Consider the following 22777-nt stretch of genomic DNA (forward strand, 5'->3'; position numbering starts at 1 on the left):
TGCCCGCCGCCCCTGCCCGCCGCCCCTGCCTGCCGCCTTCGTTCCCTCGCAGCCAAACCCAACAAGTAGCGGGAGCAGAAGCGGCCGCGCCGCCGGCCCCGCTCCTCCTCGGCCGCCACACGCCCGGCAGCGCCGGCAGCCAAGGCGGCCCTTCGCTCTCCTCTTCTCTTCTCCCTCCCATTTCTTAAAAATACACTAATTAAATATTTTTTAAAGGAGAATTTTGTTTAAAAAAATACAAATAGAAATTACCAAATCTTTGGGGCTAATAGAGAACACAGAACGATTTGAAACGGCAGATCCTGTTTTATTTGCATGACCCCTTTCAGCTAACGGCGTGAAAGGTTTTTCAGCCAGCAAACAAATGCTACTATTTTAACTCTCTTTGAGAATATTATTTTTGCTCTTAATACTAGAATAGAAGGCAGGTTTATGAGGGAGAGGCTCGAAGAATTGGTTTCGATGCAAGAGACCTACAGTGAAATTAAACTAGGTGGATTCTTTATTAAATGATTTTCGGTCTTCTGTGGTTTTATGAAAATAAAAGGGAGCACTTTGTCATTTTTAACAATGTAAGTAGCCAATAAATCTAATTTTCACATTGATTTCTGTAGGAATTAAGTGATATCTACACTATCTGCTGTGAATTGTTTTTGGAAACAAGTGCGACTTTCTCCTGGCGGAAGCTTTTTTTAAAAATAGTAATTACAAAAATATATATTTTAAAAGTATTTCTTAAACCATTAGGTTTTTATAGTAGGGGGAGAAGTTATCTATGAGATTGATCATGTATATCTGAGACGGCATCTAGACAAAGAATTTTATAAAATGCGCTAGGACAGGCAAAGGAAGAACATTGCATGAAAAAATGTCTAATACGAATAATTACAGAGGCGAAGATTTTACAGAACCCTCGGTCTGGCGTTCGCGGAAGGGGAGAAAAGGATAAAAAAAAAAGTGACGGACTATATTCGCTCATACATGTAACTAATAAAGATCTCAGCTGAGAACCCAGGGCGCTGCGAGCAGCGCTGCCAGATTAAAACGTGTCCCTGCCTTAATTGCTGACTCGGCGCCACGTGCTGCCTGCGCGGCCAGGTGCCCTTCCCGGGGCCTGGCACAGCATCACCTCCGTGCGCCCGCGGGGATTTAACAGCGCCTTTCCCTGAATAATCACCCCGAAGGATAGTGTTCACCAAAGCGCTATTGATCCCCATTGTGTTCCCGTCCGTGGGTTCGGACAGCCCGCGCCGCCGTGACCCCAAGGATCACTTCTGTTTCGGGGTACCCGCGGGGGCGAGGAGCGGTGGGCAGGGCAAGAGCCCCCTCGGCTCGGCCCGGTGAAGGGAGGGGGCACCGGGGCAGCGGCTGCTGCCCGCGAACACCGGCTCCGCGGGGGAGACTCGGCCCGGCCCCGCGGGTCCGCGGAGCGCCGTGGGCGGCGGCTCCTGGGGAGGAGGAGCGCGGCTCCTTCCCTCTCTCCTCCCTCCCGTTCCCCCCAGCTCTGCCCGGCCGTGCCGGGGGGGCTCCGCCGGCCATCGGCCGGGCACAGCCGGCCGCGGTGCCCGTGAGGAGCGCGTCCTTTGCGCCCCGGGAGTGTTTTCCTGCGGGTTTCCCGGGGCATCCTCGCAGGATCCACAGCCCAGGGTTGCCGCCTGCCGCGCCGCCACCGCGTGTTTCGTGCGTGAATTGTGCGTGGACCGCACATCCCCCTGGGGCCGGGGGCCGCCCCGGCGAGGGGCAGCGCCCCGCCGGTCCCAGCCTGCCTCCGAGAAGGCGGCAGTGTAGAGTTCAAACGCATCAAACTATCAGAAGTCATTTATCCGGTTTCATAAATAATGTTCTTATTATCTGCAGCCCCCTTAATTCATGCTCCTGTCCTCTTGATTGCGGGGTTTCAGCAGATAAAAAGTTTATAAGTTGGTCGGGTTCTTGTTTTCCTTTTTCCATCATTAACATCATTAATATAAGCTATCAATAACCCTGTCGTTTGGAGCATAGCTTCACAGTATTGATTTGCGCAGCTATTCATCTCTGCCATAGAAGACACGGAATAATTTTCGCATTACAGTAGCTTGGATTTGCTTTTAATTCATATTTAAAGCTGCAACTGGCTCTGTGGAGCTCTCTGCGAAAGACTAGAGGCGCCTAATTAATAATAAGTTAGAAACGAAGGAAGGCACCAGCGGATAAATAATTAATACAGACATCTCTGTCTCTTTGAGTATTGCTACTTTAAAAATTTAGACTTACCAGGGCCATACTGTAAGTCTGCAAGTTATATTGAGGAGATGATTTAAGAAAGCTATTTTTTTTTCCTGAAATACAATGCTAAATTATTTACGGTGTTTTGCAATCTTCCATAAGTTCCTTCATTAACAAGCGCTGCGGTTTGCTCCGGGGGGTGCGGGAGAGCGCGGCTGCAGAGGGACCGCGGCGGCTCGGCCGGGCAGCGCCCGGGGCTCGCTCGGTGCCCTCTCGCAGCTCGGCGTCCTTCGGCCGGCCAGACCCCACCGTGGGGGCTCCAGAGGGGAGAAGGGAAGAGCCCAGCGCCCTTAGGCGAGTGGCATGGGCCGGCTGGGAGCGAGTTCGGTCACCGCGCTGCCGACCCTGGGTTCCACGAGGCTCCCCTCGGGCAGAAGTCCGGGCCCGGGGGAGAGGGTTCTGCGGGAGGGGGAAAGGCAGCACCCCCCCGGGCGGGCACCCGCAGCGAGCCCCCGCCGCGCCGCAGCTTCCCCTGAAAGCCAGGCCCTCCCCCACCTGCCCCGGCCGGCGCAGCCCTCTGTTCTCTGCCTGCCCCCGACAGATGTATATGTTTTTGTCGCCAAGCAAGTTTCCAAGAAGCTCGACAGGGGAAAGTCTGGAAAAGTTAATCCCCCCCGGCAGCTGTTGGCTTTGGGAGCCTTCGAGCGTCACCTTTGACACGCTCCCCGTGCGAGGGGACCCGGTGCCGCAAGCTGTCACCGCACAGGAGGCGCGGAGGGCGCGAGCGGCGGCAGCCCCCTCACACGCCGTTAAAAGAAAATCAAAGTGGAAAAGTATAATGCAAATAAAAATAAATTAAAGGAGGAAAAAATAAAAGAAAGGAAAATGGAAAAAAAAAAGATAAGAAAAGAAAAGAAAAGAAAAGAAAAAGGGAAGAAAACCAATTCTGTCGGGTCGGTTGCAGCGCGCTGTGGTTGCTGCCCCGGCCGGGCGGCCACGTCGGGCGGGCCCCGGTGCCCGCGCGGTGTTCGCTGGCGTCAGGCGGGAGATTACGGCCGTTTCATGGTGTCATTAGCTCGGATTTAAAAAGCACACACACGCCACGCAATTCAAACAAGCAAAGTTGCGTTTTAAGTCCGCTCCGAGTATCTGCTGATCAAATAAAGACTTAAGGGCGGTAACGATTATTCTGTTAAATATATGGTACTTGACTGCACAAGCAGTAATTGATTAGCGCACCGAAATGAGCTCTCTCCGGCGCTCGCCCTTCGCCAATGGGGCGGGAAGCTCCGCGGGGGAACCGCGCCGGGTCCGCGACGCGGGGACCCCACGCACGGCACCCCCGACGGCGGAGAAGGGAGGCTGCGGGGAGAGTGCCGGCCTCGTCTGCCCTGTCCCGGGCTTCTGCGAGCCCGTCCCGGGCTCCCGGGACACCCTGCAGCTGAGACGGGACCGGCGTGGTCGGGCCCGTGGTGCTGCTCTGTCCTCCGCGCCGGCGGCTTTTGCGCACCGAGCCGCTTCGTCGTTGGGTCAGACCAGAGTAACGGAAAAAATATCTTAAAAATAAAAGATGCACGTAGGGCTGGGGGGAGCTGGGTGCGTTTATACGGCCACTCTTTTCTAAGGTTAGAGATTGAACCTCGACGGAGGCCGGCGTGTCACAGGACTCTCCACATTGTTAGCAGTCGGGTTTATACTCATTTCTTGAAGAAAAATTGGATGTTGCAATTTCCTACAAACTCGAGGAAGTAACATATTCGCCGTGACGTTTGCTTTGATAACTAATCGCTAAATACACGGAGATATAATATTTTTAATTAAACTGTAAATTGTGTACAGATATTGATAATGAAGAAGCTGACAATGTTTCGATTAGATCTGTGACATCACCTTGCGTTGGCTTGGGAAACAATCACAGCTGTTTTCTTCGGTCTCAAAACGTTCTCGATTATTTTATTTTATTACTGTATTTTATTGTATTTTATTTTTGTATTCTATTGTGTTTTATTTTATTTCATCCTAAACATTTTCTGAGGTCATTGATTAGGTTTCAGGTTTATTTTTTCTTCTTTGGCAGATATACATCTCCTTATCTATTCCTCGCTATCAGAAATTGAGATACTGTCAGCGTTAACGTTACAAAAATTTAGAGAGTTGTGGAGGAGTTTAGGACTGGGGATGGCTGGGGTGGTAGGAACAGTGCGGGACCTGTACGTGGGATTTTTTTAGCTCAAAATAAAATACAGGGAACTCCTTGTGCACAGGGAAAATTAACGGTAGTAAGCAATTGATTTCTTTCGGAGACGGGGTTCAGTATCTCAGAATTCTTAAAATATTGGCATGTATGTGTGTATGTGTGTAAATTTCGGGAAATACATAAAACAGCTGTGGAAATTCTGAATTTACAGAGGCGAAATTATACTCGCTTGCAGGGCCATACACCCAACACACAGACGATAGTTGAGATTCTAAAAGTTTCCTGCGAGCCTCGCAGCGCCTGGTGATTTTTGAGCTCCGAGCGCAGGCACACGTAGGCTGTGCACCCGCAGCCACGCTCGGGGCCGGTCCCGGTGCATTCCCCACGCCGGGCTCCCGGGGCACGGTCCCCGTGAGCGCCCAGGGGTGCGAGAGGCACGGGGGCTCCCGCTCAGCTCCGGATCCCGCTGCAGGGCAGGGGTGCGGGAGGACGGGCCAGACGATGCGGTGTGAGGCACGGTCCGCACCCCGCGGCGGGGCCGCACCTGCTCCCGCGGGCGTTGTGGACGGGCAGCAGGGACGGAGCGGGGCCAGGCCTGGCTCCGGCCTTGGGGCTCCGAGCCGAGGCCCCGAGGCCGCTGGTGCGGTACTTTGGGCTCAAAGCGCGGGGCCAGGGGTCTCGCTGCCTCGCTGAACCGGAGAACAGTGAGACCCCACGGGACCCCGAGCCGCGCCCATCCCCTCGCACCGAGGGGAATCTCCGCAGGCCCTGTCCATAAAGTTATGGCAGTAACTCCGAGAAAAGTAACCCCAGGGGCTGATTTCAGCTCGCTGCCTGGGGAACTCTGCCCCAGGAGCGGCTCCTGTCTCTGTCCCTGCGTTCCCCGGGGGCCGCTGGCAGCGACTCCTGCCTCTTGCCAGGGAAGGGGCCTCGGAGCTCTCAGGGGAGCGCAGGAGGGTGACAATGCCCCCGCACAGAGCCCTGCACGGGTCCCGCGGGACGCAGCGGCTCTGCGTGCCGCCGGTGCGGGCTTTGCCAGGACAGGTGCTCAGCTCCTATCCCCGCTCCATGGAACAGACACCGGGGGCCCGGCCTGAGCCCCAGCGCGGCGCAGATCCGCTCGCTGTCCCCGGGCCTGGCCGGGGCGATAGGGACAGGCGGCTCCGCAGGGTGCCGAGAGCAACCGCGGTCCCCGACAGCCGTGCGGGGGGAAGCGGCGGCGGCCTTTGTGCGCTGCCGGCCCGGTGCCGCCCGGCTGCGGCCCCGCGGCTCTCCCGCGGCTCGGCTCGGCTCGGCCCGTCCCTCCCGCCGCTCGGCGCCGTGCACACGCTGCACTCTGCCCGGCGTGGTTCGTTATTGTTAATGGGCGAACAATAGGCACATCTGCCCTTTCTTCCAGCATAAAGGCACCTTAGCTAACGAGGGGGGCCGGCGGGTGAGCTCGCTTGTTCTTTCTCCTCCGCCTCCTTTTCTTTCTTTTTGAAGAAAAAATAAAAGAAAACCAGCGGCATGTCCGGCTGCTGGGCTCCTCGGGACATATGCTCGCCTTGCACTGCCGGGCACGCCCGGGGTCCCCGGCGGGGGCTGCAGGGGGGCGCCCCTCCCCACGGCACCGCCCGGCCGGACCCGCGGCACCCCCGGGAGGGCTCCTGGAGGGCGTGCGGGAGCTGAGCCGCGGGGCCGGCCCGGGGACGCGGCGCCGTGGGGCTTCCACCGCCCATCCCCGGGCCGGGCAACGGGAAGTTTCCCCGCAGGGCACCTGAGAGGAGCGATACCGGGACAGCGTGGGCACATACGGCGGGGAGTGCGGGGGACATGAGGGGCACGGCCCGCGGGCGCCGCGGGGCAGGGCGGTCCGGTGTCACCTCCGGAAGCTCCCGGTGAGGAGGCTCCGCGCTCACGGAAAACGCGGAGTCACCGAAGGGGCGGGGCGGGTGTCCCTGGCCGGCAGCGGGGGCGGGCTCTGGGCCCTTTGTGCCCGGGGCGGGGGCGGCGGGCCCGGGTCAGCAGCGGCAGCACCGCCGGCTCTGGGCGCCGCCGCGCGGGGCTCGCCCTCTTAATAGCGGCGCTGACGTCACGGGGCGGGGCGGGGCGGGAGGGGGCGCCGCGCGCATGCGCGGTGCGGGCGGCGGCGGCGCTGCAGCACGGAGCGGAGCCGGAGCGCGGGGCAGAGACAGAGACAGAGCCATGGCTGGGGATGGCGAGGGACGCGGCCACACACCCGCCGCGGCCGCGGCTGCGGGGCCCGGCCTGAGGGAGCGGCGGCCCTAGGACCGGCCCGGCGGCGCCAGCCAACAGCGGGAAAAATCAAATAAATACATTGCCACGAAATAAAAATTAAAAAGAAAAAAAAAAAACGAACCAACCGAAACCGGGAAAGCCAGCAGCCCCGGCAACAGCAGCAGCACCGCCACCACCAGCCCGCAGCGCCCGCCCGCCGCCGCCGGCCCGCGGGAGCAACCGGCCGCCGCCAAGAGCTCCGGGACGCCCCGCCGCCCACCAGATAGATGTGCGGTCCCGCCGCCCGCACGGCCGACGATGAACGCGCAGCTGGCGATGGAGAACATCGGCGATCTGCACGGGGTGAGCCATGAGCCGGTGCCCGCCGCCGCCGACCTGATGAGCGGCAGCCCCCACCACCGGAGCGCGGTGCCCCACCGCGGCAGCCACCTGCCGGCCCACCCGCGCTCCATGGGCATGGCGTCCATCCTCGACGGCGGCGACTACCACCACCACCACCGGCCGCCCGAGCACGCGCTGACCGGCCCCCTGCACCCCACCATGACCATGGCCTGCGAGACACCCCCCGGCATGAGCATGAGCAGCACCTACACCACGTTAACCCCTCTGCAGCCTCTACCTCCCATCTCGACGGTCTCGGACAAGTTCCCTCACCACCACCATCACCATCACCACCATCACCATCCCCACCAGCGGATACCGGGCAACGTGAGCGGCAGCTTCACGCTCATGCGGGACGAGAGGGGTCTGGCGTCTATGAACAATCTCTACACCCCCTACCACAAGGATGTTACCGGCATGGGGCAGAGCCTCTCTCCGTTGTCTGGATCGGGCCTGGGGAGCATCCACAACTCCCAGCAAGGGCTGCCCCACTACGCTCATCCCAGTGCCACCATGCCCGCCGAGAAAATGCTCACCCCAAACGGATTTGAAGCCCACCACCCTGCCATGTTAGCCAGGCATGGCGACCAACACCTCACCCCCACCTCCGCTGGCATGGTGCCTATCAACGGGATCCCACACCACCCCCATGCCCACCTGAATGCCCAGAGCCACGGGCAGATCCTGGGCTCTGCCAGGGAGCAAAACCCTTCTGTAACTGGTTCGCAGGTCAACAGTGGAAGTAATTCAGGGCAAATGGAAGAAATCAATACCAAAGAAGTAGCTCAGAGGATCACCACCGAGCTCAAGCGGTACAGCATCCCCCAGGCTATCTTCGCCCAGAGGGTGCTGTGCCGCTCTCAAGGGACGCTCTCAGACCTGCTGAGGAACCCCAAGCCCTGGAGCAAGCTCAAATCCGGCCGGGAGACCTTCCGCAGAATGTGGAAGTGGCTCCAGGAGCCGGAGTTTCAGCGGATGTCTGCTCTGCGGCTTGCAGGTGAGCCCGCTGCGGGGTGTTCGGGGCACGGCAGCGGCAGAGCGGGGCCTCGGGCCTGGGCAGGCCGCCCCGGTCCCTGCCCGTCCCTGAAGAGCAGCACTGATCCCCGCTCCGCCACTCCATTTCTCTCCCTTTCCCTTTCGCTCTCCTGGCACCGTCCGGTTCCTCCGCGCCGCGCGCAGACAAAGCCGAGCCGGGGCTCGGGGCTCGGGCAGCGCAGTGCGGCGCCCCGGCTCTCCCCGGTCCCCGGGCCAGGCTCGCCTGCCGCGGGCAGCAGGACGCCCAGCGCGCCCGGTAACGGGACGCCGCCGAAAGCCGCTCGGGCCGGCGGCAGCGCTGCCCGGAGCGCGGAGGGCGAGGCGGAAATGCTTGAATTGGCGGCTGAACCGGGCCCACGGACGGGGTACGGGGGAGCCCCGGTAATGCGCCGCCGAGAGGAGTCGGTGCCTCTGCTTTGTGTGGGGAGCGGTGGGCTCAGGTCGCGGCGGGGCTCGGGGCCCGCGTCCCGCTGGGGCGGGGTGAGCTGGGACAGGCGTTTGGTTCGAATGAGCCGAGCCCGGCGAGTGAGCGGTGCCTGAGAAACGCTGGAGGCTAAAATCGTTTGATTATTTTTTTTTAACTGGTTGTAGTTATCATTAGGCCGCGCGCTGTGAGTTTCGCGTGGATGTCTGCGCGACACAAACCGGCCGTGTCGCGGCTTCGCTGCCCCGCAGCCTCGCCCCGCTGTGGGCGCTTGCTGCCCGGGGTGCTCCCGAGCGGGTCCCGTATTGTCTGCTCGGAGATGGCCGTCCCGGCCCGGACCTGTGCTCTGCTGCCTCCCCAAACCCTCCCGTCTGCGCTCCGGGTGCAGAACTCGGCTTTAATATACCGTCAGTGAGGGTTTGTTAATTAAGTGATAGGTCTCCATTAATTTGTCCCTGGAGAACGCAAGACAGTCAATCCGAGTTGGAGCCAGGGTCACTGATCCGTTTCACAGACAAAAATAAGGGAAGGGCCAAATCTTTCTCCTTTCAAAAGCACAACGGGTCTTGCGCTTTCGACTACCGAGGCGGTGAGAACTTGCGAGCGCTCCCCGAGTGTGCAGGGACGCGGCTGGGCCACCACCGTGCTCCGTGCCTGTTTTCAGTCAACCACCTTGTTCCTGAAACCTAAAGCTGAGCTAGGAAGGGTCCGGGGCAGGGCCTCCCTCCCCGCTGTAGCCGGCCCTGAGGTGCCCGCCGGTGGGAGGACGTTGCTCTCTTTGGCTTCTACTCCTGCGGAGTCGGTTTCAAAGGTCTGAGCTCTCAGAACTGCCCTTTCCGCCTTCCCTTTCTCAGCAGCCACCCCACCAGCGAAAAACCCTCGTCTTGCTGGTGCTACCCAGGAGAGGAGGATGGAGTTTGTGTTTCCAATCTCCCCGTAACGATTGCTAAGGCGAACTTTCTTCGATTTGGAGCGTGCTTTTACGACAATTTGGTCGACCTGAATCTCCGCTCATTTGCATAGATCGATACTGGAAACAACCCCTCGATTCGGAGCTTGCTGGCATCCCTTCCCTGGCGCTGCCGGCCGGGAAGCTCTGCCAGCCCCGGCTGCTGCAGGCCGGGAGGGAGGCAGGGAGGGAAGGAGGGAGGCGGCCGCGCTCTGCCCAGCTGCCGGGTCCGGAGGGTCCCATTGTTCGCTGCTGCCCCCAGACCGCCCCTTCTTCCAGCCACCTCAGCGCTGCCCTCTCATAAACGGATCCCGGTAATCCCGTTAGAGAGACAAAGCCTCATTATTCCGCCTTCCCTTTCCGATGAAACCCCAAGGCTGGCACCTTACAGAAACAGCTTCCCCGGGGCCGAGAGGGGCTGGCAGCACGGGGAGGTCGGGATGTACCGCCCGCAGCGCGGTGGCCGCGCGTCCCTCCCGGCCGGGCCGGGCCCGCTGAGCTCTCCCCGCGTACCGGGGGCTCCGGGCCTCGCCGGGCGCTGCCCACCCGGGCGCCGCAGCACGTGGGCATTTGCATAGAGCTGCGTCCCTGTCAGTGGGGCGGTCCCGGGGCCCCCGCCCCGCCCCGCGCAGCCTGCGCGCCCCTCCGCGCCCCTCCGCGCCGCGCTGCCGGCGACCGGCTGTAAATGCATAAAGTATCGATTTTATTTTGTGCAGGTTTTAAATGTGTGATGATCTTACTAAGTGGTAAAAATCTGCCCCGATTGATATTGATGTATGAACATCAATTCAAAATAACATAAATTACTGCGGCCGACGCAAATTAAATTTCACGTCCAAATTATAACTCACTCCCGGGCGTTTAGAGAATTATCAGGTAGATAAATACCCAGAGCCGCCTTCATTTCTTCCCTTTCTGATTTCCTGCAGACAACAACCGGGAGGCACTGAGGGGGATGGAGCCTGCTTATTTTAGGCCTCGCGGTCTCGCCTTGCACTTTATCTTGAGTATTTGCCCCTTCCAGCCGTCCCTGGGGGATTCCTACCTCCCAGATTACAGAAGCTCCGACAAATAGAAGAAAAATTGGTAGTTACATGGAAGCAGGATTGAGGTCTTGACACTTCCTGGGCTGTCTCTTGAAATGTAAGCAGAACTGCTAATTGCAAAGCTGACCTCTTCCAGCCTCCATCTTATTCATCCCATCTCCCTTCTCTTCTCTGTTCTTCTTTCCTTTGTCTGTCCCACTCTCTCTCTCCTCTCTATCACTGAATATTTATCTATTTGACTGTCTCTCTGTTAGTCTTCCCTCCCTCTCCCTCACCTTCATTGACATTTGGAAGGGCTGTGAAAGGACGCCGAAAAAATAAATACAATTAAAAGAAAAAGTACCTCCCTTCTGCAGCCTGCTGGGATTTAAGGCTGAATTCATTTCAGTTTGTTGGATTTTTTTTTTTCGTGTGTGTGAGAAAGAGGAAACAGGAGAGGATAAAGTAAGAGAAATACCCCGACTTTGTCTTGTTTAGGAAAAAATAATCTGCTTCGAGCCATTCATTGTTGGACCTGCGACTGCCCGCCGGCCTCGCACGGGCCCGCCGCTCGGGAGGAAGGGTAGCGGCCGGGGAAAACGCGGCAGAGACACATTTTGTGAAGGCGCCAGAGGAGTGTAAGGGAGCCCGAGGTTCCTTAGAACCTACTGCCAGAGGGGGTGCTTTGCCGATGGGCGCCCTCTGAGCGGGCTCGTCCCGAAGGTTCCCCCGTGGGGCTCCCCGAGCGGGTCAGCAGCGAGAGGCGCCGTGGGGAACCCGCGGCTCTCAGGAGGGGACAGGCCCGTCCCTCCAAAGCTGCTCCATGTTTGCCTGCCACCTGACTGCTATTTTTCATAGCTGCACCTCTTTTCCTCCCCTCCTCCTATCCTTTCTCCCTCCCAGTGTGAATCCCGGCTAAGCTGAAGCCTTGGGAAGCCGGCGAGAAATTCTCGCCAAATTAACTGTAAAGAAATCGATGGAGTAATCAGAGCGTTTTCCACATTAAATATGAAATCTAATGACGCCATTTGCACCTCTCGCCCGCCGCCGCCCCCGAGCGCACCGGGAAGGTCTGGGCCGCCCCGGCCCCGGTGGCCTCATTAGGGGCTGTTTAATATTTACCCTGCGGGCACTTTGCATAAAGGCGTTTGCATCAGGGAGGCGGGGGGCATCGACCGGGGCCTTCACCGGCGACACTCCGAGCGCGGACCGGGCCCGGGGGAGAGGCCCTGCCCCTCCCGACCCTGCGGGCCGCCCGGACGGGGACGGTCCGGGCCTGGCTCGGCGCACCTCGGGCCGTGACAGCGGCCGCTCCGCTGCTGCCGGCGCGGGGCTTGGGCCGAGGCAAGGGGTCCTGTCCCGGAGGGATCGGAGGGTGGGAGAGCACCCGGAGCAGTCGTGCCCGGTGCGCAGCCGGAGCAGCGCTGGGGCGCGCTTGTTTGCCGGCCGTGTCCTTCGGCGGGATTGATTTACAGCCGCGTTTGCCCTTCGTTAATGTTTGCCCAGCGGGAGGAGGAGCGGGGCCGGGCGAGCCGCGTTCCTGTGCACCGGGCCGGGCCCGCCCCGCGCCCCTCCTGGCGGAGCCCCCGCCCCTCGGCGCGGCTCGGCCCCCGCCGTTTGCTCGCGCGTGCGTTCGCCCGCTGTTTGTTTGTTTTAATTACCGCCGCGTGGCGGGGCGGCACCCGGGGGCCGTGCCCGCTCCCACCCTCGCTGCCGTTTGAATCAAACGGCCTCAAAACAGGGCGGGGGCCGCCCGTGGGCGCCGCCGGGGCCGCCCCGGGTCACACAGCCGGGCTGCGGGCGCGGTGCCCGCCCCGACCGGCCGGGGCCATCGCGCCGTCCGCAGCCCTCGCTGGTCGCCCCTCGGTTCCCGAGGGTTCTGCGCCATCTACTGACCGCCGGCGGGCGGGAGCGGCCCCGCGGGCCGGGCACTCGCCCGCACCGGGCACCGGGCAGCGGCGGCGGCTCCGGGGAGCGCGGGGGAGCGGAGGAGCGGGGAGCGGAGGGCCCCGCGCCGCCACCGGGCTGGCTCTGCGCGGGACGAGTGAGGCCCTGCTGGAGTTCAGCACCACGAACAGCGACCGCCGGCACGGCCCGGCCCCAGCTCCGCCTCCGCCCGGGCGGCCCCGCTCCCGGGCGATCCCCGCGGCGCCCCGGGGCCGGGCCAGCCCCCTCCGGGCTCATGGACGAGGCCGGGCGCAGGTGCTTGCTGAGCCTCCCCACGGCTGCCGGCCCCGATGGGGAGCGGCATCGCATCGATTATACGGAGCTGCAGCCGGCAATTAGTGCCGCGGTGCTGCGGCGAGCGCCGGGCCGAGCGCACGGGCTGCCCGCGGCGGGCGCGGCTCGGCTCCCGGCAGGACAGAGCCCTGGGGGCACCTGTTTTGGGCATGAGTGCCTTCGAACTGCGTGGCCAGAGGGGAAGCGAGCTTCCCCCAGCACGGTAACTCAGCCGGAGGGGTCGGGGTGCCCCAGGAGGAGAGGCGCGCGGCACCGGGATTGTGCCCGCGGCAGGTGACACCGGTAGGGAGCCCGGGCTCCTGTCGGTGCTCAGCTGGGTTCTGGCGTGTGCGATCTGCCTTTTATGTAGCCGGGAAGGAACGTGATAATCAGATTGAGACAAAATCATCTGGAAATCCATAGGCCAGGTATGCTCCGGTGCCTGGCTTTGCCTGTACCGGCACTAACCCACCGCTCCGGCTCTGCCTCAGGCAGCCTTCACCTGTGCGTGTAGCCGAAGGGTCCGCATAAACTCCACACGAGGGACGAGAACTCCGGGAGTTCTAAGGTGACTGAAGCGTAGGAGCTGTTGCTGAGGTGCTGGTGAATTTCACCTGAAGACTACAGGCATCGAGGGGAGTTTTTCCTGAGCACCGACCGGGACTCAGCATGGCCGCGTGTCGGGCGCTTCCATGATCAATTCGATAAATGTAGATTCGCGTTTCAGACATAAATCTACCTGGATTAATCATACCCGGACAGAAAAGTGACCGATGCTGACAGACTTTCTTTGGAAACGCAGCTGACTTGAGCCGTTTTGCTTAAGAAGAAGTCAGTTTTATGATGCTGAAAGATTAATTTATAGGAACTATTTATTAATAGTTTTCATTCCCCCCCACCTCATTTTAGGGCGATAGGGAGCCTCAGTGGTGACATTTTCCGTGCAGCCCAAACGGAATTAAAGCTCGATGGACGGCTGCTGTTCCGCAGGGCTGCGGGCGGCACCGCGGGGCGCAGAGCGCGGCTGGGGGAGCTGGAAGTGCTGCTGCTTCCCATAGAGGAAGGTAGTGAATCGGGTGGCACAGGGGGCTCTTCCTTAACGCTTCAGTGCAGAAAGCCACTGAAGTGAGCCCGGGCTCGGGTTTTGGATGTTTTTAGGGTGCAGAATTCTGCACTCGTTGCCACATGCATTAGAAACCCGTCGATACGAACTGAGCCACAGGCGGGAGAGTTGCCCGCAGCCCTTTTCCCCCGTTTCCCCCCGCACAGGCAGGCTGCCAAACGGCTTCCCTCATGTCCTCCCCAACCGGAGGAACTTCTTTATGCCATCACTGACTAATTTCTCCTTTATTTGAAACATATCTCGTTATTTTGAATATATTGGAATTGACGGAGAACTTAACAATTGGAGCCGGGGAAGCGGCAGCCGGCAGGAGCGGAACCAGAGAAACGACCCGAGTTTGTCAGTGAATCTGGCGATGCTCAATGTTGCAGTGAAGGTTTTGCGTCGTTTCCACCTCTCAGAAACTCAGTTTTCGGCTGCTGTAGCAAAGTCTCTGCCTGGGGATGCGGGAGGGGGCGGAATGTGCCGGAGTCAGCACCCGAACGCCTCGGAGGCCCACGGGGGGATTCGCTCCCACAGCTCGGAGCCGGGGCCAGCGGGCCGGGTGCGGCTCCGCTCCGGGGTCTGTCCCGCGGGGCGGGGCTGCCGGGGCGGGCCGGGGGCGGGAGACGCGGAGGGTGTGAAGGGCACGGCCAGGTGCGCAGCGGGCGGTGCTGCCCGGCCCGGGTGGGCCGGCCCGCGTAGGCGGGGCGCGGCGCATAAGCGGAGCAGAGCACGGCACGAGCGGGCGGCGTTTTCCAGCTTGAGCTATGCGGAGCGGCTGGCTGGCTCTCCCCGGCGGGGTGCCGTGCCTTGGAGCGGTACGGGGCGGCAGCGCGGGTGAGGAACCCATGCCGTGGTGTGATGCCATAGGGAGGGAATCTGCGGTGCGGTGCGGAGCCCCGTGGTGTGGTGTGGTGTGGTGCGGTGCGGTGTGGTGTGGCCCCCGCGGTGCAGTGGGACGCGGTGCGGAGCCCCGCGGTGCGGTGGGGGGGGATGCGATGCGGTGCAGTGGCATGTGATGCCGTGCCGCGGGATGCGGTACGGGCCACGCGGTGGGTTGTGGTGGGATGCGGTGCGGCCTCCGCGGTGTGGTGGGATGCAGTACGGTCCCCGCCGTGGGATGCGGTGCGGTGCCGCAGGATGCAGTGCCATGGGATGTGATGCGGTGTGGAGCCCCGCGGTGCGGTGCGGTGCGGTGGGACGCGATGCGGTGCGCGGGATGCGCAGCCGGGCCCCGTTGCGCTCCGCGCCCCTCCCGCGGCGCTCCCGTGGCGGGGAGCGGGGCGCCCCCGCGGCCGGGGCCCGCCGGTGCCGCTGCGGCGCGGGGCGGGGGCCGGGCCCGGCTGACGCGGGTAAAATATTGATGTAGTCGCAAAAATCGTTCATTAAGGCAATTTAATCTTTGCTATTAAATGTCCTTTCAATTCATTTGGGGTAATTAAGATGCAGTTTAAGTGATTAAATTCTAATTACTTATGCTATGCTAAGAAATATTTGTCACAGTAATATGGTTAACTAAAGAGCTAGCTAAAGAATTTTAACATTTGCTTTAAATGATATAGCATGGAAATCAGGTGCTTTCCCCTGATTGATCCACTTAGCAACACATTGTGTAACGGTGATGTCAGCTTGCTGAAGTGGTTACAGATCCATCAACACCGAGTTTGTGTAAACCCTGAATCCCCAACTGCTGAGTCAGCACTCCTCAGTCACATTCACTTCATTATTCCAGGGGCAGCAAATTAAGGTCACTCATTTTAATACAGTGCCCAGGAGTGAGATGTTTACCGTTCTGGCTCAGCTGGGATCTGTGTGTTGGTGGGGTGATGTCATCCTGTGAGCTTCCCATACACAAACGTATTTTCATCTCTTTTGATGTTATGAAACAACAAAAGAGTATTCCCTGGATTTGATGGCAGAGAAATGAGACACAAAACAAAGGTATATGGAAACATCTACACCCTGAATAAGCACAAATACAAACCACTAGAGAAACAAGTGCCAATTGCTGAATGATGCCAGGATTAAAAAGAAAGAATTTAGTGTGGACTCACATTTTGGAGTAGACATTTCAGAGCATTTCATGGTCTTGTCAGCTGAAAGGACAAAACTTTGGGGAGCAACCTGGGTCACCCAGGTGGGCTTTCATCCCTGAAAGGCTGTGCAGGGCCTTACCCCACAGTGGGCTGGAGCTGAAGAGAATGCTCTCCCAAGCCTCGGTGCTGCCTGTGACCTGCTGCAGCAGGAGCTCATGGCCACGAGCTGCCTCACAGTGGAGCCTGTCTCACAGAACGCCTTTCCAGAGGAATTCCATTTCCCAAGCACCTTTGAGGAACCTGGGTAGTGCAGGGGACCACTAAACTGTGGTGTAACAGAACGAATGTCACCCAGCAGTTGTGGTTATTAATCAGGTCAAACAGATTTGCTTGGGTTTAGTTCGTGTGGGGTCATCTAACCCTCAGGTAGCCTGTGCCTCCTATACCCTTTTATTTTGTTTTCATATGCCCCCAAATATGAAGTTTTTGATAATTGGGAAAGGTCTGTTGTTTGTGTGTCTCTCTGCAAGCCCCAGAGGTGTTATTCACATGATAAGGATGTAACTTATCACACTTTATTGTGAGTTATTGCCACCATGAATTTACCATAAGCTTTTGGCTACTGGTTTCCCCTGAGCTGTTGTAGCCAGTGTGATTAGAACTATCTGTGATGGCCAAAGTCCTCCAGCAGTTTCAGCCTCCTGAGGAAGCAGATGCTTCTGCTTTCTCCACCAGAATGTAGAGCCTCCTGCACAAGAATATCCTTCAGGATATTCTCCAGTCAATACCAGTGAAGTTTTCACTCTCCACATGTTATTGGACACTGTGTGATGTTTCAAAACTAGAAGCAGGTGATTTGGAAAGGGATTCCTAGATGGAGGCAGTTCAGACTGTAGCTGAGCTTTCTAGACCTGACACAACAGAGATTAGAAAATATATGTAAAGAGAGACTTCTAAAAGGGCTTTTTTATGTCTTTAAGACAGTCCTGAACACACGAGGTTGGGATAACCAAAAGGTTTTTGCAGGAGAAGGGGTAAAAGACATAATCTCATACAAGGCTCTTGGTGGCCATCGAGTGATAGTGGCTTGTGGCCAGCAGTGCCTGTGAGGGCACGGCTCTCTGGGGCCTGAGACCCCAAACCCACCATGTGCCTCGGGATGTGCACTCCCCCGTGCCCTGTCAGAGCTTGTTCTGTGCTGGCACCACCGTGGGCCACCAGCTGGGCAATGCCTCTCAGGGAGAGTCGCCCTCTGATGCCAAAAGCAGCCACAGGGCTTGGGGCAGGGCTTGCCCAAGTAAAATTTCCCGTTGTTGTTCTCTCTGCTTCAGTGACACTTGTCCAAAAAAGCAACCAGCAGAACTTGTGGTGAGTTGATATTTTATTTTGTTCACAAACCAAACCAGAACCCACAGGAAATTAGGTTTATTGAGAGCATCACCAGTTTTATTCTTTGCTTCTGTTTTTTAGAAAGGAAAACTGGAGTTTGCCAGAAACAGCTTGGCAGGTGTGTGCACACCAAATTCTCCTGAAACTGATGTATAGTAATCAGGGTTTTTTCCTTCCATTTTAAAAATAAATCCATCCTCTAGGGTTGAAACACTAGATCAAGCATCAGGGTTTACACCTGAGCTTACTCTAATCTTGACTTTGACACTGGCTGAATAACGCTGTTTGTATCACAGATAGGCAAAACATCCTCTGCACTGTCTCCACCTAAAGATGCAATCAGTGCATTTTCACAGGGACAGGGTCCTGTTCCCACCCCTGGCAGGGCAGAACTGATCCCACTGTGCTGCACCCAGCTGGGGCTGCAGAGGTGGGAGCCCATTTCTGCTCCATGCCCAGGCAGCTGGGCCTCCCTGGCATGCACAGACCTTACAGGGCCTGGCGAGTTTACTTGACCAAATCCCTCGGGTGACTTAGAAGGAACAAAGGGAGGCAAAAATAGATTGATGGGTTGTGTCAGGAGAATTGCGAGTGTCAAAAATATCTGTTGCTCAGGGCAGAGGAAGATGGAAGTGACTGGGAGAGGCCAGAGTTCAGGACTGGATTTATAAGGCTCCTTCTGGCACTGATAATATTACATTGTCATATCTGCACGTGTGTTGCCAGAGTCAGGGTGACTCTTCCTTTATCCTCTGCTTTTCTTTTTTCCTAACAAGATTTTCTTAAAGGCTTTTTCAAAAGGCATCACATGGAGCATGGCTCAGCTGGGGCGCCCTGGAGACAAAGAACAGGGCTCCTGCAGCAGGGAGTGAGGGCAGGGTGCCAGCAGGTGTGTCCTGGGGGAGGCGCACAGCTCCAGGGAGCACAGCACCCTGCAAAGCACCTAAATTCAGTGTCTGTGCTCTGGGAGAGGGTCCTCTCGCAGTGCTCAAGGGCAGGGGCACAAGAAGGACATCAGTGCAAATTACTGTTATTATCTTCTGCTGTGTAAGATAAAAGAGAGATGGAGTGTGTGATAAATCGCTGTGAAGACAGGCTCTGGTGTTTTTCCAAAAAAAACATTTCTGTTGACATCTCTGACCTCAGTGGACATTGGGAGAGGCCCTGGCACTAGGGTAGGAGCTGGCCTGAGCAGGCACAGCTGCTCTGCCTGGGCATGGCCTGGCTCAGGCTGCTGTCGGAGAGCCTGGCAGCCCCACCTTGCCAGGCCAATCTCTGCTTGCTCTGCATCTACTCTCCTGTTGGAGCAGATTTCATCCCGTGGTGTGCATTTGTTCTCTGGCAAGCTGGAAGCTACAATTTATTATTAAAATTGATTGGCTCCAGTGCAGGGAAAACGATCGCAAGGAAACCCTATTACAGTTTTTCATTATCACTATTATTTATTTTTAAGTGCTATTAATATTCCTGAGCCTGGACAAGGCAGAAGATGAGAGGTGGTATCCACTCCTGCTGCTCACAACCTGAGCCTGGCAGTGCAAGGGCTCCTGGAACAATTGAGTGTGTTGGGAAATTTTTGCCCTCAATCTGCCTCTGGCAAATGTTAATGGAAGTAAAGCTGAAAATATTTGCAAAAAAAAGTTAAATAGGCTTATTTGTATCATAGACTGGATAGGTTTTATTTTTTTCTCCCTAGTAATGAGTTCTTTTCTTACCTCTGTGACGTCACTAGCATTAATTAAGAGGGTTTTGATAAAATTAAAGTTGAGGAACAAGGTATGTTGTAACTCTAGGGACACTGTCTATGGAAATAATTGTTCAGGAATACTACATTTCAGGAAATGAGCACAAGTTCAGGAAGACAATGTGTTATGCAAGCCAGTTTCCCAATAGATGGTTGTTTTTTTGTTATTGCCTACTATTTCAGAGAGCTCATGCAGCAGCTTGTGATCGAAGCCCCAGAGGCTCCCATCACTAATTGAGCTGGCTCTGCACCTACTGCTGTGGCTGTCATTTGTGATGTGGTGATTCACACTGAAGCATTGCACAGCACTGACTCGGAGCACGCTAGCTGTGCCATTAGGATTTTGTGGCAAATTATGATCTGGATGGAGTATCTCGGCAGAAGATGGAATTTGTGTAGCCTTTGAAAAAGGAAGGTGTAAAGCAGCATGAGCAGAAATGAAGCACAGCAAATGCTGTCTGCACCTGGTTTCTTTTCTGCCTGAGCCTGTTTGCCGGGGCAGTCAGAGCTGGAGGCTGAGCTGTTGTAAAGCTGAGCTCCTGCAGCTGCTTTCCCAGGAATTTCTGATTATCAAATGGTCAGACATATATAAAAGACTGAGATTCTGCTGGTGTCCTCATTCTGAATATTTGGCAGTAAATAACAGACTATTCTTGCAAAAGCATTTTTAACCCTTGGTTTGCTCATGTCAGCCTCCAGTGGGGATGCAGATTATTTCAGCAGGAACCAATCCCCCCAGTGAGTTCAGCAGTTTGGCTTCAGTAGGGGCTCACATGCATCAGGAAACCTGGTTTTTAGCCCAGAAGCTCCACGGTGGTTTAGAGGTCAGGATGTAACTTCAAAGTGTTCTTCAAAGGTTTTCAGATAAAAATACCTGTAGGAGACATGAGCTTGGCAGCCCAGTCTATTTGATTGATGTGTGATTTCTCAGGAAAGGGTATGTGGCTGGAATATATATTGTTAGGGACCTTTTCAAAAGCCTCTCCTCAGAGGGGACTGAGCCACCAGTGTCTTGGTCCCTGCCTGGGCCAGCACAAGGAGCCCACACAGCTCCTGGCTCCTGATCTGTGCAGCTCAATTTCTCAGGTACAAAAGGTGGGTGACTATTTTTATACCTCCCACGAGCAATGAAACCCTCAGGGCTCTTGGTAGTAATACAAGTTGTAGAAAGGACCTTTGCAAAGTAATCTGTTGTTTTCATTCCAATAATCATGGTGTAAGTAGAGATACTGCACAAAATTCTTCATGTAGTCAGTACTGATCTCCACAGGAGCCAGGACTAGACAGACCCAGAGAAAGAATATTCATATTGCCTTCAGAAACACATCTCGCAATCAGAATTAAAGGACATTGTTACAGAATGAAGGGAAACAGACAGCTTCGGAGCATTTTGAAAGTGAGACAGAGGAACCCGGCCTCCCAAGGAAGCTTTTATCCTAGCAAAATGCTAAGATGAGCTGACAGACAGTCCAAGGTTGATAGAGGGATCTGGGAGTCTCCCTCACATCCCATCAGATCCTGTCTGGAAGGTGATCTGGGAGGCAGATTGCAAATTGCAAGCACCCTTTATTAATGTAGAGCAAAATAACATTCTGAAAGGGAAAGAAGGGATGATAGATTAAATAAGGAGCAATTCTATAAAGATCATCTTCTATAACACTGTTTTTCATGACAAAACATGTATTATTTTGTTCAGAATTCATCTGGCCTGTAAGACTGAAGTAGCATCCTCCTTTCTCAGAGTTCAACAGTCACAACAGTTCACAGGCAACAAAAAGCTACAGAAATTGATTGAAAGCAACTAATAATGGTGGAAAGTATGACCAAGGTTAACTTTACAGTTCCCTGAAATTCCACTCTACCTACTAGAGATATTAAATAGTTAAATTCTCAGCACTAATGGGTAGTATCAAAATGTAAGTTCTTAGTGAAAGCATTTGCTGAGTTTTAACAGACAGCTACAAAGGTATTTTCTAACTTTTATTCCTTATACTTGAAATAGTTTATAACGAGTTAGAGATGTAAATGTCCCACATCCTGTCCAAATTCAGAAGCTGACATGAGCAGTCCTTTTTCCCTAATTTGCCCTGCACTGTGCTCCCACCCACTCCTCTGGCAGCCCTCTCTAACTGTGCTCCCCTTTCTTGCAGCGTGCAAGAGGAAAGAACAGGAGCACGGCAAGGATAGAGGGAACACGCCCAAAAAGCCTCGGCTGGTCTTCACTGACGTCCAGCGTCGAACTCTACATGCAATATTCAAGGAAAATAAGCGTCCGTCCAAAGAATTACAAATCACCATTTCCCAGCAGCTCGGGTTGGAGCTGAGCACCGTCAGCAACTTTTTCATGAATGCACGGAGGAGGAGTCTGGATAAGTGGCAAGACGAGGGCAGCTCCAATTCAGGCAACTCATCTTCTTCATCAAGCACTTGTACCAAAGCATGAAGGAATAACCACGAACTGAAACCTCGGTGGAAAAGCTTTAAAAAATAAATAAATAAATAAAATAAAGACAGACCAGGACCTCAAAATAGCAGGTTTATACTTAAAACTATTTGAAAAAAAATATTTATAAGTCCAAAGAAACCAAAGACTTATTTCACCTGCATTATGACTTTGTTCTAAGACACACACTTTAGTAGGATGACGACTTGCAAAAAAAACAGAGAGGAAGAAGGAAGCGAAATGGAGGGAACGGAACGGAAAGCAAAGAGAAGAGGAACAGACCACTGGTCTCACACCTTTGCCCATTATCATCTTCACCGTACTTGGCTGTTTAGTGGTTTGGAGCATAGTGATTTCCTGTCATTGAGCAGACATCTCTTTGGATACAGCTCTTCACGGCCACAGCAGTTGCCATGGAGGTGTCAGTGTGTCCGTCCTGCGTGCACCCAGTGGGTGGGGACTTAGGGCTGGTCTCCAGAGAGGGCTGTGCCAGGGCACGGCCCCCAGAGCGTGGAGTCGTCTGAATTCCTTGGAACGGTAGTGTGATTTTTGCTGTTTCACAGTTTGAACTTGGCTGGTGCAATGCCTCGAAACAAGTTCAAACTAGGCAAAGAAATTTTGAATGGTACCTAAACCAGTGCATTCTCTTTGTTTGTTAAGGAATGTTCAGATTTAAAAAAGGAAAACTATTCCATCCATAAAAAAATCGACTAGCTACCAAAGAACACATTTAATAATTGTATTGCAGGTATTTTATTGCAATGATTTTAATATTCCAAAGCTATTTTTACACAAATACTATGTAGAGTTATAGGTATAAACTAATCTAACTGTATAACACATAAAACTTGTAATCAAGACTGTTATTTGCAATTAGTAAAACCACATTATCGTTTCTTTCTGTGATTGGCAAGAAAGAATGTCACCCGAGGAGAGCACGGGAACCCAGACCGGGATGCTGCTCCCATTGAACTCAGTGAGCCCTTTCCTCACTGACTCCAACGGGAGCACGAGGGGAGCACGCGACACCGCGTGCGTACACACGCGTGCCACAGTGCGTGACACGCGTGCGTGTGACACCGGGCGTGACACGCGTACAGTGTAACGCGTGCGTGTGACACCGCGTGTGACACCGCGTGTGACACCGTGTGCGTGTGACACCGTCCCCAGTGCTGTCCCGGCTGGGGCCCGGCGCAGCTGTGTTCCAGCGTGGCTCAGCTCTGCCATCTAGCCTGCGAACAGGAGACCTGAGGCGCTCAGGATGCAAAAATGAAAGGAATTGAGGGATGCAAAACCACAGGGCTCAGCGTCTGATCAATACTCATTGACATTAGCGAGCTTTTTTTTACCTATCGACTTTACCAGGCGAAGGAATAGTAGCAG

General features: G+C 55.8%; 1 protein-coding gene across 1 annotated transcript; it reads left to right on the forward strand.

The window, feature by feature from the left end:
• The first annotated feature begins 6940 nt into the window (after window positions 1-6940).
• ONECUT1 (one cut homeobox 1) lies at window positions 6941-21858 on the forward strand. The gene is made up of 2 exons (XM_030955432.1): window positions 6941-8021; window positions 21102-21858. Exons 1-2 carry the CDS (start codon window positions 6941-6943, stop codon window positions 21392-21394), a joined length of 1374 nt encoding a protein of 457 aa, XP_030811292.1. The 3' UTR covers window positions 21395-21858.
• Window positions 21859-22777: the final 919 nt, after the last annotated feature.

This window comes from Camarhynchus parvulus, chromosome 10 (genome assembly GCF_901933205.1).
Source record: "Camarhynchus parvulus chromosome 10, STF_HiC, whole genome shotgun sequence".
In the NCBI taxonomy this organism is placed as follows: domain Eukaryota; kingdom Metazoa; phylum Chordata; class Aves; order Passeriformes; family Thraupidae; genus Camarhynchus; species Camarhynchus parvulus.

Bases quoted from the DNA above. Each gene is read 5' to 3' on its own strand.
- ONECUT1 (XM_030955432.1), top strand. From the start codon at position 6,941: ATGAACGCGCAGCTGGCGATGGAGAACATCGGCGATCTGCACGGGGTG. The intron at 8,022-21,101 runs GTGAGCCCGCTG...CCTTTCTTGCAG, and splicing joins GTCTGCTCTGCGGCTTGCAG to CGTGCAAGAGGAAAGAACAG.